At 56.4% G+C, this 18,451-nt stretch overlaps 1 protein-coding gene across 10 annotated transcripts in view; it reads left to right on the top strand.

The window, feature by feature from the left end:
- The first annotated feature begins 318 nt into the window (after positions 1–318).
- Positions 319–18,451, top strand: part of SRCIN1 (SRC kinase signaling inhibitor 1) — a 75,533-nt gene continuing 57,400 nt past the window's right edge. For 8 of the 10 annotated variants that reach the window (XM_063718172.1, XM_063718171.1, XM_063718169.1 and 5 more), the window contains exon 1: positions 324–9,179. In XM_063718172.1, coding sequence (XP_063574242.1) covers positions 8,987–9,179 — 193 coding nt within the window. In that variant the 5' untranslated portion in view covers positions 324–8,986. Of the gene's footprint in view, positions 9,180–18,451 lie in introns of all 10 variants that reach the window. The other 2 variants (XM_054546323.2, XM_054546320.2) reach the window with 2 other exon arrangements.

Here is an 18,451-nt window from a genome sequence, read left to right as displayed (position 1 = left end):
TGCACGGGCTAGGATGGTGGTGTTGGGCCCTTTGCGCCAGCCTCCAGGGAGGGAAGGCGATGAGTGCGTTCTGGGGTTGGCCGCGTTGCCAGGATACAAGCCTGTATTCCATACCCCCCCCCCCTCCCCGCACCTCGAGGTCCTAGCCCTGGAGACCTCTGAGCCTCAGCAGCAGTTACAGAAACTGGGGACCAGCTCCCCGCTCTACCAGCGGGTAGGGAGGGCCACGAGAGGGAGGGGTTTAGGGAGGGGCTATTTGATCTTAACCCCTCCCCCTGCAGAGGCCAGGGGGCAGGGGAGGGCGCCCCCAGCTGGGGAGGGCATCTAGGGTGAGTGAGAAGATAGGGAAGGCAGGCGGCTGAGGGGTGGAGGGTGGGGCTGGGAAGGGGACGCACCGTGGCCCCCCCTCCCCTCCCACGCACCCCCCTGCTACGTCAGAAGCTCCCGGGCCAGCTCCGAGTCCTGTCGGTGGGGGCAGCAGGATGCTGGTGGAAGCAGAGGGGACAGGCCGGGTGCCTCCGCAGCTCGGCTGTCAGGGCCCGGCGGGGCGTGTGCGGCTGCTGGTGCGCGCCCCCCAGCCCCACGCCTCCCCATGCAGCCCTGGCAGTGCCTCCGGCGCTTTGCCCTGGCCTGGTGGGAGAGGACGGCGGAGGGCAGATCCCGCTCTCCCAGGGAGGAGGCTGGACCGAGGGACCCTGGGGGCCGAGGGGAGCCAGGTGAGCAGGCGCGGGGAAGTATGCAAGGAGGGGGATCTTCCCAGCCCCTCTCCTCAAATGTTGTGGGGAAATGGAGGTCCTGCAGCACCCCAACTTTAAGGAAAGTGGGCTCCCCGAGCTGGGGGTGGGGGTTTCTGGCAGCAGCCTTTCAAAAGGAGATGGAGGAGCTGCTGTCTGTTTTGGGGAAGGGAGAAACAGGTGAGGCTTGGGAGTGATGGAAGCTGACCAGACTTCCAGGTTTGTGGGCCTGAATGTTCCTTTGGGTGGGGTTTGAGCACTTTTTGGGGGTCGTCAGGATACCTTCTTCCCGACTCTTGGTATCTTGGTCTGGGTGACCTTGAGCCAGCTGCTTTGCTGTCTAATTCCGTGCCTCAGTTTCTCTTATTCCCATCCCTTTCCCTCTTGTTGGTCTTTAAAAATTGATGCATTTGATGGAGATTGTAAGGCTGTCGCCACTGGTGGCAGCTGTGATAGTGGTGGTTTCTGGTGTGGTTGTATGTGGGGAGCAGCTATGGTGCATTTGAGGGGTTTTGCTGGTTCTGGTTGATGATGGGCCACTCTGTACAGGTGTCAGGGACACGGGAAGGCACATTCACACAGGAAGGAGTGCTCCAGGCAAGCTGAGAGTTGCTAGGGACAGAGACTTAGCTGGTGGCCTGGGGTAGAAGCAAGGGATGGGGTGAGGGCTCTGGCATAAGGGGAGGGGTTCCAAGAGTAAGATCTACCACCACCACCCCCCACCCCACTGTCCCCACCCAGACTGCCTGGCACCCGGGCACCACTGGCAGCAAGTGCAAAGGCTTTGCCCTGGCTTCCTGCCACCCTGCCTTGGGGACAAGAGGGTCTTTGTCCAGTCCCCCCCACAACAATTCCTGCTTCTTCTGCCCTTTCCACGATGGCTGGTTCTCTGTGATGACCCTCAAGGCTGCGATGGAGGCACAAATCCCCCTTCTGGCTCCCACTGTCTGTGCCCTGGAGCTCTATCTGGAAGAGGCAACTGTGGTCCTTGGGGAGTGCTGAGTGGAGGGGGATGCTCCACTAGGGGAAGGGTCGCTAGAATGAACCCCTCAAAGAGCTACCCCCACCCCAGGCTTTCCCCTGCCCCTCTACTTGCCTCCTTGCCTAATGCAGAGTGTCTGGGGTCTTCGTGGCCTCATCCCTGCTGGGTTCCAGGCGTCTTAAAGATGTGCAGGATACTGGGTTGGGCACTGGGATGCAGGGCCTCTCTGATGTGCTCTCTCGCTCTCTCTCTCTCTCTCTCTCTCTCTCTCTCTCTCTCTCCCTCTCCCTCTCCCCCCCCCTCTCTCTCTCTCCCTCTTCCCTGTCTCTCTCCCTCTTCCCTCTCTCTCGCCAGGGACCCACCCTGGAAAAAGGGTTTAATTAGAACCATTGATTCCTTCTTTGGCTGTGGGCATCGACAGTGTGGTCAGAGCTAGAGGGTGGGGGTGGCATGGCTGCCATCTGCCTATGCCAACCTTGGAATTCTCTGCCAAAACCCCAGCCCTGGAAGTGCTTAGGAGGGAGGCAGCTGGGCTCTTTGAAGTACCCAGTTTGTTGAGCCCCCACCCCCACCGCAGGTTAGGTTTTGGGGAAAGAAGGGAGACAGTGTTGAGGATTTGAACTGAGGGAGCTGAGTTTGGGGCTCAAGGAAGAACAGTTCATGGCGTCTGTCATCCTGGGTAGCAGGCCTGGGGCACATAAAGAGGCAGCTGTGGTGGGGGGTGCTCTTGCAAAGGGGACTGTGGGTGCTGGGCATTCAGGGAGTTCAGGGGAAGGATCCAGGGCTTGCCATAAAAGCTGCTCTTTCGAGGAATCCCAAGCATTTATCTCCTCCAAGCCCTGGCAAGGAAATCTGTTTTCTTTCTTCATTTATGTCCTTGAGGCCCAGAGAGGGACACAGACTGCCTCAGAGGCCCAGCAGACTTAAGTCTAGCTTTAAACCTGGTTTCCTGACCTAGGGACCGCTGCTTGGGCACAAGCTGCTGAGGGTGAGGCTCCTGGTAGCCGAGGCTCTGGACTCTAGGATTTGTGGGGGGTGGGGGACAGGTTGTGCTCCCCAAGTCCTGGCTGCCTGCTGTGGGTGGGCTGGTGCAGGTGCAGGCTTCAATGAGGCACCCAGATGCTCTTTGAAGAATCCCTCATTGGCTTCCTAGGGCCCATTCGAGCAAAGATAATAAAAATCTGGCCGTCAGCGGGTTTGAGGGCTGTACTCGCTTCCCCTTCTTTCATTCCAAGCTCTGAGAAGCGGAGATGAAGGCTTCGGATTTGGCTGGGAAGCAGTGCCTGCCCCGAGGGAGGAAGGGAGGGAGGCAGTGAAGGAGGGAGGACTGAGTTCCTGGAAGCCAGGGGAGTTTCTGGGGAGGTGGGCAGAGGGGCAGGGGGCATGGTCCCCAACTCCTGCCAAGCAGCCTAGAACCTCGGGGTCAGGTTTCCTCTACCCGATACCTGGGCTCCAGAGCGCTCCCCAGGATGCCCTCAGTCTTCGCCCCTCCCCCATCTCTCCTCTGTGCCTTTCCTTCTCCCCATTCCTCCCCTCCCGCTCCCTGTCCGTCAATTTCTCCTGCGCTGCCCTTCCTGCTGTCTCTCTCTCTAACCCTGTCCCCGGTCTCTTCTTCTGCCTCCCCCTTCCTGCCTCTGACCACCCCTCCCATTGTCTGCCTCCCGTTCCTTTCCCCAGCTCTGGCCCTGCTTTCGAGGACTGTCTGGAAGGTTGAGAAGCCAAGCTGGGGGCGGGGAAGTGGCCTCAGAAGGGATGGGCCTGGGTTAACTATTATGGTCTGTCAGGTGCCATAATTGTCAGAGTCCAGGAAGGGCTGCAGAGCACTTAGGGATGTGTGTGTGTGTGTGTGTGTGCGTGCATGTGTGTGTGTGTGTGTGTATGTGTTGAGGCCGTCATCCCCCTTCCCACACCACAGCAGGCACCTTGCCCTGACATTGGGCTCTTCCTCCCCTGCCTCAAACAGCCCAGTTTCCCTGCTCTTCTGCCCTGCCCCTCAGATTTCTCTTTGCCTACCTCCAGCCTCCCGCCCCTCCAACCGTTGGCCCCCCAGGTGCTATGCTGCCCTTGCACTGCCCCTCACACCCACCAGACCATCTCCAGGTGCAGAAGCGGTAAGGGAGGCATCCAAGAAGCCTCTCAGCTCCATCTCCCACCCATGTCTCTGATGGGCCTGCCTGGAGCCCCATCCACGCCCTGGGGCCCCTTTGCCATGTTATAAATCCCCCAGCAGAAAGACAAGACCCTGGTGGAAAAAGCACTGCACTAAGTCAAGAGAGCTCATTCTTATCCTTCCTCAGTGCCCAGATGTCTGCGTGACCTTGAGCAAGTCCCATCCCAGCACGGGCCTCTTTCCTCACCTGTGAAATGAGGGGGCGTGGGCTGGCTGATCCCCAAGGTCTCTTGTGACATTCCAGCGGTGTTGTGTCTCTCTTCTGGGTGATTTGCATATGCTTTGCATATATTAATGGTGCCTGCTTGAAGGGGGAGGGTGCCGCCCACACCCGGCCCAGAGTCCCACCCACCATTCCAACTCCCCTTGCCCATTGGCCCATGCTTTTGCTGCTCCGATTTCCCAGAGGGGTGAAAGCTGGGCTTGAGCATTCCCTGGGGAGGTGAGTCTGGCCCCTATGTTCCAGCCATGCTGGGGGCAGGGTTGGGGGGATGGCTGTAGTCGAGGGGACCCCTGCCCTCAGCACTTCTGCTCCAAAAGGTCAAAACAGAGAAGCCAAGTGGTGGGTGAATTCACCAAAGTTGCCTGTGGCTAGGATGGGGTGTGCAGAACCCCACGGAGGCCTGATCCTGCAGCTGGCAGAGGGTCTTGAGGCTGTGCACCCTCCCAGGGCCTGCTAGCCCTCTGCCGGGAGCTTAGCCAGGTGTCAGAGCTCCTCCTCTGGCTTCATCTCCCAGGCTCAACCCATGGCAAGTCCTGCCCTTGTGCCCCTGCCTGCTTTTGCCCATTCCCCTGGGCTCTGGGGATGTGTGTGCTGAAACCTGGGCCTCAGAGATGGTCACTGAGAAGGACTAGGTCATTCATTGCCTCTCTGAGCCCTCTTAGCTACCACACAGAAGGTGGGGCCCAGGCCCCCTGCAGGGGTCATGGACATTATGAGAGAGGAGAGCCTGCCACCCTAGTCCTGCCCCTACCTCCAACAGCCCTGCCTGACCTTTTGGGGACCTCCCCCAGAGCCTCTTCGCATGCCTTGGTCGCTTTTACCTACATATCTACCCTCTCCTGGGGCAGGGCTGGGTAAAGGTTGACAGCCTGGAAAAAGATCATGTAGGCCACTGAGTCATGAGAAGAGTCTCTAAAGACAGGAACAAAAATGCCACCAAGGAGGACTGGGCCAGAGGAAATGCAGCAAGAGAGATCAAGGTTAGACTTAGTCTTGAGGAAGGACGGTCCCAGGGGACAGATTCGTTTCTGATCCTGGAATTGTTGTGAAGATTAAATGAAACAACAGATGAAAACATCCTGCACAGTGCCGGACATATAATAAACAATCAACTTATTGTTGGGATAATAAACAATCAATTATGAGGGGATAGGGACCGACATCTCTGAACCCAGAGAAGATAATAATCCTTAGAGAAGTCTAAGCCTGAGACTTAGTTAGGATTTTGCAGAGGATGAGGATTTGGAGGGGCAATTCCTAGAAGAGCTGTTTCCCCCATACCCAGGCTGCTGTTCCCTCATCCCACCCTTCGGGCCCCACGCATGCACTGGGCTTGGGCCCAGCCACCCAGGGACACCCTGCCCTCATCCTGTCTGCTGGGGGTGGGCAAACATAAGGGTGTGGAGGCTGGAAACCTGCTTTTCTCCCCCTGCCTTCATCTCTGCATAGGACAGCTTGAGAGGAAGCAGGCCCACGCTGTAGTAGGAGGAATTGAGGTTAGATAGGAAGATAAACCTCCCAGCATGTGGCCACTTCAGGATGGGAGGCTCCGGTGGTATTTTTGCATCTTTCACCTCAATGACAGTGGTCTGTGAGCACCCGTAGACTAGAGTTGGACCTAGCGGCAAGGGACTGGTCAGCATGACCTTTCAGATGACCTTTGGGCATCCTGAGGAGTTTGGCTGGTGTGGTTGCCAGAGTGCAGGGGGCCCTGCTGGGGAGGGATCCAGTGCTCCGGGAGAGGGAGAAGACGAGGAGACAGAGAGAAGCTGCTCCTCTGCTCCTTAGGGCAAAGAAGTAAATTGTAAAGAACAAGCATTGGGCTGGAGTCAGCTTGCCTGTCTCCCCTACTGCTGTGTGACCTTGGCAATTTAGTTGCCCCCTCTGGTCTTCAGTGTCGTTGGTATAAGAAAAGAGAGTGGGACTAGAGGACATTCAAGCTCCCTTCCAGAGCTCCCAGGCTCTCTCTACCTCCTCTCCCTTGAGATAATATTGCTTTGCCACATGGAGGGTGGGAAGACTGTTTCCCAGCTTAAGCTAAGAAAAAAAAGATGGAGATTTGGCCCAAGAGAATATTGGAATACATACACATGTACACACACACACACACACACACACACTCATGCCTTACAGACAGCCCCCCTCCTGTTCTGAAGGTACACCTTGCCTACATCTGCCCTCCCAGCCCAGGGGATGGAGAAGGGAGTGGCTAGAGGATTCAGCTGTCCTCTGAATTCTAAACTCACTGTTTTCCTCCCACCCCAGCAGAACTGGCTTTGCCACACTCCATTCCATCCGGGGACTATAATCCAGTTCGGGTTTTCTTCCACAAGGCACTTGAAGCTGGTGGCTCAGCTCCCCCACAACCTTATCCTGGCTCCCGGTAGCCCCGGCCACCTGCCTCAGTTGCCTGCATGTCCCGGTGTGGAGTAACCCAAGGCTGGAAGGGAGTTGGGTTTTCTCATGCCTGCCTTTCTCACCTCTGCAAACACACGCATTCCAGGGCACTGGCTTCTTTTCCATTCCAGCTGGCAGAGCATGCTGGAGACCCCAGACCCAGGGGCCCACAGAGGGGCCCCCAGACTCAGCTTATAGAGAGACCCCAGACCCAGAGACCCCACAGAAAGAGCCTTCCTGTTTCTGCTTGTGCAGAGCTGGGGAGATTGCGGGCGGGGGAACGTGTTCTGCAGTCTCCCCTCACCCCTAGGATGCATGATAATTGCATATGCAGCAGACATCACTCCAGGCACCAGCCTCTGCTTCTTATGGGAAGAATGAATGACCCCAGCTCGTTGGGAAGGCCTTCCATGGCTCCTTGAAGCCCTTGGGATGGGCCTTGCTGTCTTCTCTCCTGGGCTGTCCCCAGCCTATTCCACCCCACCCAGTGACCAGGCTGGCCTGATGAGTCCCCCATTCTTGTCCCCAGCCCCCTTATCCATGGAAAGTTAGGGCTCTGTGGAGAGGCGAGGGCTGTGGGGACTGCCGCAGACTCTCACTTTGTCCACCCTTGAACTTCTGGGCTCTCCTCTACCTGGGCACTATGGGAACTTCTGGTTGGTAAAACGAGAAGGGGCTTGTGCGGGGCTTCCTGGAGCTTCCTCTCTCCTGGAAGTGGGAGGGGCAGGAAGGGGCTCTTAGAGAGGCAGAAGTCACCTAAAGATGAAGCTCAGGAAATCCTAGACCCGCCTATCTCCTTAACCTGATGTCTCACCCCTCTCCTGGTCCACTGGCAGCCTGGGGTTAGAACAGTCTGCCTCCCACTCTTAGGACGAGGCAGAGACCGAAGAGAAATCTTCTTTTCTACCTTATTGCCCATAGGAGATAATTTCTGCTGGAGCATCCAATAGAAAGAGGTTAGACTTTAGGCAGAGCTTCCCAGAGGCCACCAAAAGGAAGATAGCCAAAGACTGGGAGATGGGTGGGGGTGGATAGGAGACAGTTTAGCTCCTGGGTCAAGAGCTCAGGGTCTGCATTCAGACAGCTCTGGGCTGCAATCGCAGCCCTGACAGTCATTTGCTGTGTGGTTTGGGGCAAGTTGCTTCACCTCTCTGAAGCTCAGTTTCCGTCTCTGTAGATCAAGGGCATTAACAGTGGCTTCCTTACAGAGTGGGTAGTAGGATTATACGAGATAATTTAGGCAGAGTTCCTGGCACATAGTAGACATTCAATAAATAGTCATATCTTTATCTTCCTCCTCTTCCTCTGTCTGACTGAATGACTGAATGGGGCCCACTCTCCACTGAGGAAAGGGCATACATAAGAAACCTCTTTAGATTTTTTGAAAACCCAGATCCTCACCTCAGCCTGTCTGGGGCTGGGCCCCTGGAGCTGCCACTTAGGGCTGGTGGTAAGAAGGAAGCTGGAGCTCCTAAGCCTTCACTTCTGTGCCTCCCACCGCCTCATCCAGGAAGCCCTCTGGGGCTAGACACATTAGTGAACATTCTTACTATTTTCTCCCAGTCCGTGTCCCAACAGCTGTTTCTCCCTGGGATGTCGATGTTTTAGGTAATCGGTGGGAAAATTGGAACCATGAGATTGGCAGGGGGCTCTGAGAACGCTTGTAGCCAGACGTGTTGTGGGTATGGATGGGTCTGAGCCAGCCAAGGGAGGGATGTGCCTGAGTGGGTGCTGGCCACAGTGTCTCCAGGCAGGAAGGGTCTTACTGCTGCATGCCCCAGGGTAAAAGGCTAATAGGTATTGCAGCGTGAGGGAGGTGGAGTAGGTTTAGAAAGGACTTTCCTGCAGGGTGGGGCATGGTGGACAGCTGCAGGGGACCCTGCCATGGCAGGTTGAGGGTTGGGGGTGTGGAGGCAGTAGCTAGGTGAAGGACTTCAGGCAGGTCTGTGCTCCTAGCACAGTGTGAACCTATGAGTGCCTTTTGGGTGGGAATGCCTGTCTCGTCTAACACAGGCAGGGGAAGCTGGGCTTTCTCAGGGTTAGTGGGGAGTGGAGCAGATGGGGGTCTCGTAGGCTGGGGAGAGGGTTGTCACCAGGGCAATGATGGCAAGCCTCTCTGACCCTGAACCCATCAACCTTCCAGAATGGCAAAACCTTGCATGAGCGAGGCAGGCGGGCTATCATTTGGGGTCTAGGTTGGGCACCTCAGTAAATCGTTTGCCCCTGTTTCTGGGTGGAGAACCAGGCATGGCTTGTTGGCTGTCTGTCCTGGGAACCCAGTTCTGGGGACCCTATGTTTTCTGTGTTGTCCTCCTGTTTGTCCCCCTGTCTGTCTCCCACCAGTGTCTCCACCCCCTCAGTCCCTGCTCTTCCTATGACACCCAATCTCTATCCTGTCTGCCCTGGGGGGCCCCAAAGGGAGAGCTCCTAAGGCTCTGCCTTGCTCTGTACCTGCTTCACCTCCCCCAACCCCATGGCCCATGGCCCTGCCCCTGACCCGGCCCACTTTGGGAGCCCCTGCCCCGGCCCCCTCCTCTCTCCAGCTCCTCTGCAGCCGGGCCTTTCTGGGCATTCATTCACGACTTTCCTCCTTTCCTGTCCCTCACCCAGGGCTCCAGCGTGCGGCGGGAGGGAAGCCTCCAGGACTCTGTTCCCTCTGTTTAAAGTCTCCAGGTTAGTAAGCCAGGAGGAGGGAGGCCCCCCACGATTCCTCCTCCCACCAGCTCTCCGTAGTCAGATGCTCCTCCCCAGCCTGGAGGGCCAGAAACGGAGAGGGGGCTATCCCTGGTGGGCCCAGCCTTTGCCAGGGGAGGGGGCAACAGATACCTCACTCTGGGGAGGGCACTTTGGCTGGTAGAGAACATGTCTGTATGTGCACGTGTGTGCATGTCAGTGAGTGTGCGTGTACAAGCACGCATGCATGTACATGTGTGTGCGGGCTGCAAAGCCGCCATGTAAGCTAGGGCTGGGGTGAAGAGAAGAGGCGGGAATCCTCTGCTGAGGGGGCTTGTGGCCTGGGGAGAGGGGTCAGGAGCAAGGGGCACCTCTTATGGGGGGAAGCCCATGTTCCAGCGATGCCCAGAGGGTGGGGGATGGGAGAAGATGGGACCGTTTTGTTTAGCTTACAGTCACATGCAAACTTGTGATCTCGTTTCATTTATTCAGTTGTTTGCTTGTTTATCCATTCATCCATTTATTCAACAAAGACTTATTGAAGGCCAGGCGCGATGGCTCACGCCTGTAATCCCAGCACTTTGGGAGGCCGAGGCAGGTGGATCATGAGGTCAGGAGTTCGAGACCAGCCTGGCAAACGTGGTGAAACCCTGTCTCTACTAAAAATACAAAAATTAGCTGGGTGTGGTGGCAGGTGTCTGTAATCCCAGCTACTCAGGAAGCTGAGGCAGGAGAATTGCTTGAATCCGGGAAGCAGAGGTTGCTGTGAGCCGAGATTGCGCCACTGCACTCCAGCCCGGGTAACAGAGCAAGACTCCATCTCGGGGGTCGGGGGGGGTGGGGAAAGACTTATTGAACACTTTCTCTGTGCCAGGCACTGGGCTAGGCTCAGAGTCTAACAGCAACCAAGGCAGATAGGTTCCTGGATGCTTTGCTTAAGTGTTGAGCAAGTAGAGGTTGAAGAGTTGGAAGATATCCTGGCTGTGAGGGCCTGTCCTCTGTCTATCTGCCCCTGTTCCCCCTGCTGGAAGCTGTTTTGTAACTTTATGTCCCTGTAGAGTGTCCCCTCATAATGTGACCCTGCCGAGCAAGCAGTTACTTGGCCTCTAAGTCCCTAGTGACCTTGATGACTAAGGGCAACATTAGGCTGCTCCTGAGGCTGTTTCAGAGGACATCAAAGAGCCCGGCTGGAGGAGGGTGTATGGGCGGGGAAAGCCACCCCCCAAAATCTGGGCCCAGGACCAGCAGCCTGGAGCATTGGACTTGAGAGTCAGCCTGCCCTGGGTTCAAACCCCCACTTCAGCCATTTCCTAGCTGTGTGAGCCTGGACGAGCCACTTTCCCTCTCTGAGCCTCAGTGTTTGTGCCTGTAAAGTGGTACAAGAACACCTCCCAGGCAGCATTGTTGAGAAGAGTAAAGAAAAAGTAGTGATGGGCCCAGACTTGGCCCACAGCAGGGGCTGCCTAACTGCAGGTGCCCTTTGCGTCCCCACCTGCTGCCCAGGGTTGGGCAGGCTGTACCCTGGGTACTATCTGGATGCTGCCCTGCCTTCTTAGGAGAGGGGCTATTTTCAGGTTCCATGTCCTCCAGCCCTTCTCTAGCTCTCTGAACTGCTATTCAGCTACAATCTGGGTGGGCAGCTGGGGGAGGCAGCTCTCCTTGCCACCTAGGCTGCCGCCGCCTTGATGGCTTTTTAATAACTTTGCTCTGAGACAATCTGCAGAGCGCTCGTTTGTCTGCCTCTTAATTAAAATTACCGTTTTCCTAAAAGAGCAACGACACTGCTCCCCTCCCTCCCCCATCCTTGGCTGCTGCCGGGAGAAGCCGGGAGAACGCGGAGAGACTTGAGATTGGAGTCCTTTCCCTCCTTGCTCGCGTGAGTTACCCCCGCTTCCCTGCACAAACAGCAGAGGGGCCAAGGGTCAGCCTGCAGGATGGGCTCGGGGCAGTGAACCAGGCAGAGGGGGCCGGGGCAAGGGCCTCTGAGACCTGAATGTTCTTCTCTTTCACCCACCCTTTTCTGGAATACCCCCAGTGATGGGGAGCTCAGTACCTTACAAGACTTACTTTCTGCCTCTGTAAAAAGGTGAAGCAGCCCCGTCCTGGCTTTACCAGCCAGAGTGGAATAAGACGTGGATGGGTTTTGGAAGAGTGCTATGAAGGATTATTGCAATGCCTAGTGAGGGTGTAGGGGGTGGGAGTCGGGAGGAGGCTACCATGGTAGTGGACACCGGGGTCAGCCCCTCACTGTTGACTCTGGTTTTGGTTAGAAGAGACCTGTGCTCCCTCTGTGGGCTTTCAGGGGATGGGGCTCATTTAGTCATTGCTGAGTTTTGAGAAAAAAAATCATCGCTGGTAATAATGAAAACACCGATGGCCAGTATTTATTGGGTGCTTCCTGGGAGCCAGATGTGAGTTGTGCATTGTACAAGCGTTAGTTCGTTTTCATCCTCACAACTGTCCTGTGAGTTCAATGCTGCTGACTGTTTTGTGGGGGAAGAGACAGACAGACCTGAGGGGTTAAGTAGCATGCCTGAGGTCAGAGACAGAGTCCCAGTCTCTAGCAGGGCAGCCTCAGCCCTACACCCTCCCTTCCCCTCTGCCTTCACCTGAAACTTTGTATGGGTCTTGCCCCATTCCCTCGTGCCCCTTTGCCTCACTCTCTGCACTCTGGCAGCAGGGCTCCTCTGTGGCCCAACGCCATGGAGAATTCACACTGAGATTCATCACCTTCCTCCCCCACCCTGTTCCTCCTGAGGAGTCCGTGCTGTAGCCAGGTGGGGGCCCCAGCAGCTCCCCTTGGGTCTGGTCTTCCCCTGTGGGCCTTTGCCTCTGCGGCTCGGCTCCTGTTCATCACCTCCCATTCCTGCTCCTCCCTGGTATGCCCTTCCCCGACAACCGCCTCTGGGCTCGCCCCTCCGATCTCCCGGAGCACTGTCAAACCTCTGGTGGCTCCTAATGTAACCTTTCTTGAACAATCACCAGTTCTGGACATAACTAAGCCCACTAGCCTACTTTTGCTTGTGGAGGCAGCAAACTCAGTACCTTCAGGGGCAGCAAATGAGGGAAGCGATGCATGAGGATGATAGGGAATGGTGGGGGCTGTGGTGAGGAGAGGGGTGCCTTCCTGCCTCTGCAGCCCTCCCTTCCTTACCTCACTTCCTGTGCTCCTTAGAGGTATTAAAATTCAAAGAAATAAAACCAAACACCACCAGCCCCCTAACTCCCCCCCAACAAAAAAAGCCTGTGCCTCAGTGTAGCCACAGTGTGATCCTTGCTAAATCATCTCATTCATCTTGGCATCCCCATATTGCCTAACAGATTAAAGTAGCTGTGTATGAACTGTTTGTTGAATGACTACATGATCACACATGTGCCAGGCACGGTGCTAGATACTTTACACACCTTATTTCTTCCCATCTTCACAAAGGAGGCACTATTTTTTCCATTTTGCCATTGGGGAAACTGAGGCCTGGAGGACTGAAATGCTTTGTTCAAGGTCACACATATGGGAAGTGGCCAAGGTGAGATTTGAGCCTTGGCTTGCTGTGTCCTTCTGCCTGTTCTGTTTGGTCATGGGGGTGCATAATGGGACACATGGCACCTGCTTTCAGTACCTGTCCCGGATAACAGGGAGCACTTGTGTGGCTGGTGACCGCCTGGTGATCGCCTTGGGGAGGCAGGGCGGGGAAGTGAGGGCTGCAGAGGCTGGAAAGGTGCAGATGCCCCTCACCCCAGCACACCCCTCCTCCCTCAGCTTCCGGGCCCATCCCAGCAGCCTGGGGATGGTGGCGTGGTGACAGGTGCCGAGCTGCAGAGATGACGGCACTGCTGATTCCCCCATAATTACTGTCTGATGAGACACCAGAATTAGCCACTGCGCAAGCATGGGATGCAGACATGGGGCACTTGCAGGGAAGCAGCTGAGGGTGGGGGAGCCTCTCCTTCCAAGTCTGGGGCCCTCTGGTAGCAGGGCAGGGAAGAGGAAGTAGGTTAGCAAGGAGGAAGCACTGTGTGGTTAATATGCCTCAGATATTATCATGTGGGCTTGTGGTTTTCCAGTTCTCAGAGTGACTGGCTGCCAGACAGGGGCATCCTGGGCCTCAGGCCACTAGCCAGAGAATTCCAGGCAGAGCAGGCTGCCCACTCAGACTCCTGGGCACACCCTTTGGTGTCTGGAGCTGGGGCTCTGAGGGGCATAGTTGCTGGGGGGTGCTAAGATTCAGACCAGACCCCTTAAGTGACATTAGCAAGGCCAGGCACCAGAAAGCGAATGGAAGTGACTGGAAGGAGCAGTTTCAGCTCCTTCCTGGGCCAGGAACTTCACCCCTCCCAGGCGAGAGGAGTCAGGCTGGCCCCTAAGGTCTGAGGCTGGGGGAGGCCTGAGAATTAGGAGCAGGAGGCAAGGAAGGTGTGTTCTGGCCCTGGAACAGGGCTCTTAGGCCCTGAGCATTTGTTTTTCCTGGCACATGTGCTGTGTGGGCAGGAGGGGCACTATCGAAGGCACTCTAGTAACAGAAGCAGAGAGGAGTCGCCTGTGCTGCTCATACCTCATCTGGACCATTAGAGCAGTTCTGAAGGCCAGCAGCCAAGAGGGGTGGTGACATGGGGCTTACCCAACAAAGGGCGGTGCAGATGGCCGGGGGGGCTGGGCCACACAGGAAGGACCTGAGGGCTCATGACAGAAGGTTCCAGTTCATGAGCCTCCACTCTGCTCCAAAGGGAGAGGTCATGACCTTCCCCCAGGTTCTCCTGAGGGCCATGGGCACAGACTGTGGCTCATTTTAAGGAAGGAGAAACCCCACAAGATGATTGGTGCTTTGGATGTAATGAGTTCTCCTTTCCTGGAAGTATCCAAGACCTGACTGGCTGGAGCTCCTGATTTGCAGTTCTGTCTCTGCACAGCCTGTGGCAGGGGCTGGGAGGGCTTCGTACCCAGCGTAGGTAAAAGAAGGCTACGAGTAGGGCTGTGGAAAGGTGGATCCCCTAGAAGGTCTTTCAGGACGGTGGGACCTCCACTTCCAGCCTGGGTTTCTGTGATCTGGGGGTGGCTCTGCTTCCTCCCTCTCCTCCAGCCCTGGGGAATAGACTCCCCCTAAGAGGACTGGGTAGATGGCGCCCAAGATTAGCTGGGAAGGAGGGTTGTTTCAGTATTCTCTTCTTAGGGTGTAGGAAGGACAGAGGGGACCTGTGGGGCTCTGGCCGAATGGCTTAGATGAGTACTCACAGATGACCTGGTGGCAGAATCAGCATCTTCCTCAGGGGCAACAGGGTGTAGGGGAAAGAAGAAGGACATGGGCTAAGCACCCCCACAGTTGAGATCAGCCTCTTCCACTTATCAACTCTGACCTTGGACAAGTCACTCCTTCCTGAGCCTCAGTTTCTTCACCTGTAAAATAAGGGGTTTGCAACCTCACAAGGTGACTGCGAGAATGAAGAGAATGATGGCTGTGTGAGAATGAAGAGAATGATGGCTGCACTAGCCCTTTCAGATCATCATGAATATATGTGGGTGTTCAAGGGTGGTTGTCATGGCTGAGCGCAGTGGCTCACGCCTGTAATCCCAGCACTTAGGGAGGCCAAGGCGGGCAGATCACCTGAGGTCAGGAGTTTGAGATCAGCCTGGCCAACACAGTGAAACCTTGTCTCTACTAAGAATACAAAAATTAGCCGGGTGTGGTGGCACGGGCCTGTAGCCCCAGCTACTCAGGAGGCTGAGGCAGGAGAATTGCTTGAACCCGGGAGGAGGGGTTTGCAGTGAGCTGAGATGGTGCCACTGCACTCCAGCCTGGGTGACAGAGTGGGACTGTCTCAAGAAAAAGAGTGGTTATCATTTCATGGCTGGTCCATATTTCCCACAGCTTCCAGCAAGCCCGATGCTGGATTTAAACCTCGTCACTCAAGATGGATGTGTGGATTGGAGAAGGGAGGGTGGGAGTCTTTGTGTCTTTCGCAGAAGGGGAGACAGTTTATTTTTCCTTGCCTTGAAGCCTGTGCTCCACATTCCCAGATGCTGCTCTGATGGGAGGGCTCAGGTTAGACAACAAAGAGGACTTCCACAAGATGCCCCTGCTATCTGACCAGGCCCTGGCTTCCAAAGACTGCCTGACCCAGAGGCCAAGCAGACTTGCCAAGTCTCCTGCCTTTTCCAAACCGTGAACTCCGGGCTGCCCTCGCCCCATCCTCCAGAGTCTCTCGGGATACTAACAGGGTGTCCCTAGGGAGAGAGAATCATGGGCTGCAGATTCGGCTGTTTGTTCTTAGCTAGCTTGCAGGGTGGCAGAGAAATTAACCCATGAGGTGAGAGCTAAGCCTTGGGTCCCAGCAGCCCTGTCCTTCCCCATCAGCAGAGCTGGAAGCTGGGCAGAGGCCCTGCGGCCCCCTCGCCCTGGTGGAGGCGCTGAGCACCTACAGAGGTGGAATGAGGGCTGGAGGCACCCAGGTCCCAGAGGAGGGTCTCACTCATGAACATCACCCCGTTGGCTAAGCATTGGTCAGAGTAGGGTGGCCTTGAGGTTACTGGGCCAACTCCTGTATTTTAAGACATTGTGTAAACACCTCGGCAAGGGAGCCCTGAACCTGGCAAAGTGGAAAAGAAGCTGAAGATGTCACCTCCATGAGGGATTCAGGATGGGCAAGTCCCCACTGTCTTTCACCCCAAGCTGGAGATGCATCGACCTGGTGCTTTAGCGAGCCCCAGGTGCCCTGCATGAGCTGCATGGACTGGCATGACATCCTCCCTGTCCGTGTGGCATCTAAGGTGGCAGAGTGGGGCACCCTGGTGGGCCCAGGTATGTAGACCCCTGCATGTAGACTGTCATGAATATGTGTGGGTGTTCAAGAGTGGTTATCATGGCTGGGCACGGTGGCTCACTCCTGTAAGCCCAGCACTTTGGGAGGCCGAGGCAGATGGATCACCTGAGGTCAGGTGGAGGGTGCTGGTGAGGCAGGCTGTGACTGGGCCCATGTCAGTGAGCAAGTACTGGGCAGCCGGGCACATGCCGAGGTGCACAGATTTGGTGTAGAAGCATGAGTGAGCAGATGTGTGTGCCTGGGCGACTGAGTGTGTGCTGGGAACCTGGAGGAATCCTGCTGGTTCTAGCGGCCGAGGGAGCTGTCTGAGTGCTAGGGTCATAGGGCTGGGACAAGGCCTCTTGGGGAGAGCCTGTCCCCATGAAAGGTGGTGTCTCTGAGGAGGACATCAAGGGCATCTGGGCAAGGCTGGGCCTCCTGCCTGATATTGATGAGCCCGTTGATGAGTACTTGGTGTTGAAAATGCTTCCCTGTGGGGAGGCAGGATGGTGGGTGGGGCTTCCACCACTCACTTCCAACAGATTGGAGTCTCTTCCCCTGGAAACAAGATGCTTCCCTCTGGGCATGCTTTCAGCCTGAGGCAGCTGCAGGGAGGGGGGAAAGATCCCTTTCACACACAGAGGGGCACAGCACTCAGGCTGGAGTGCCCCTTGGGGAGAAGATGCTCTGGCAGCCTCCTCAGAGTGATGGCAGAGCTGAGGACAGACACCGGCCTTCCTCCCTTCCCACCCTCCAGTATTCCCTCCTCCCCTCCCGCTCGGCCTGTGTTCCCCTCAGCTGCCTCTCCGAGGAGATGTGGAGCTGACAGGACACCTTCCCTGGGTGTGTGAGCAGCGGAGATGCCACACAGGAGTTAGCTGGTTAACATAGCACCGCGTGGGCACATGCCAGGGCTGTTCTCAGCCTTTCCAGCTCCAGCTTCAGACTGGGGGTGACATGCTGCCCTCCATTTCTCTGCCCCCTTCCTTCCCAGCTAAGCCAATTAGCCAGATCTTCATTAGAAGACAAAAATCACAACCCCACAGTCCTGGGTCTGATACAACTCTGACAGTGGGTAGAAGGAAATCGGGCTCCGGGGTAGATCAGAAGGAACTGACTCTGCTCACCTGGGGTCTGCAGTCTGCATGCCTGTTGCGTGTTGCCTGTTGCCTGTTATTAGCTTCTGCTTCTTCTTCTTTTTTTTTTTTTTTTAAAGCAAATGAGAGGACTGAAGCTCTGAGCGTCCCCTGACCTACTCAAGGTCACATAACTAGTCAGTGGATGCAGTGGTTTTTGGTAATGTCACAGATTTGCCTGCTGTGTGTGAGAGAGGAGGGGCTGGGGGAAGAAGGGGGGTTGTATATCTGGAATTCTGGGCAAGGGGCTTCTTTGCACATTTTGCAAGGATGGGGAGTCTTGTCTGAATGTGCAGTTGGGATGCCCTGCAGGGACTCTGATTTCTGTGTGGTGAGCATCCCTCTGGGCTGGGGGCATCACTGGGCCGTGGGCCCCAGCTTTTCTCCCTGTCAGCCGGGCTGCTGCGGTGTTTCTGCCTTGCTGCTGATCCTTCCTAAGGAGGTTGTTGGTCTGTGTCCTCCTGGGGCCCGTGGCCTAGAGAGGGGCTCCCCAGGCAGCTGCTTTCTGGGAAGTGGCATCGTGGAATGGAAAAATCCTTGTCCCTGAGGGCCAGGACCCCTGGGTTCCACTTTGGGCTCTGCCTTCAGCTCCTGCAGATTGGGTCAGGCTTGTTCTCTGGGCATTGGTTTCCTGCCTAGGAAAGGCATCTGGCTGGAGAGAGAGCACTGTGGTTTCCCGACACAGGACGGGTAAGGAGGGGGCCACCTCTTCCCGAGAGATGAGAGCTGAGGGGAGGCCCCACCTCACCACCAGGGTCTGAGAGCTGCTGTGCTGTGTGGCCTGGGGCCCTGGGGGAGGAACAGCTGCAAGCAGAAGGAAGCAAGGACTCCATAGCCACACAGAGCCTGTGCAGTTGGTGGAGGTGGCACCGAGGCCAAGCCTGGGATCTTTGAGTGTCCCCAGGACCCCACCCCACTCCTGATGTGGTTGGTAGGCCTCCTCACCCCACCCAATTCTGCCCTTCTGAGTGGAATGGCCCCTCTGCCATAAGGGAGGCCCCAGTCTGAGGGAGGAGGTGAGGGTCCTGCCCTGGGAGTGCCCAGGTCTGTGCAAGTGGACGCAGTCAGCCTGGGATGGGCGAGGAGGAAGAGCTGGGCTGGGGAAGCATCTGATGCCCGCCCCCCTCCCCAGGTGCCCACCCACAGGGAGCTTGACCCCCTCAAATCTGCTCTCCCCATGGAAAGCCCCAGCAGCTCCACCAGTAGCAGCCAGGGCCCAGGCCCCCAGCCTCACTGCTCCTCCTAGGCAGGTGTCAGCGCCTTCCCCCAGCCTTGAAGAGGTCCTTTAATTAGATTCTGACTCGTTTACTAACTAAGTGGCCTTCAGTGGGTTTTAAATCTGCA

Source organism: Pongo abelii, chromosome 19, assembly GCF_028885655.2.
Source record: "Pongo abelii isolate AG06213 chromosome 19, NHGRI_mPonAbe1-v2.0_pri, whole genome shotgun sequence".
Classification (NCBI taxonomy): Eukaryota; Metazoa; Chordata; class Mammalia; order Primates; family Hominidae; genus Pongo; species Pongo abelii.
This window is presented reverse-complemented; position numbering and strand designations above follow the sequence as displayed.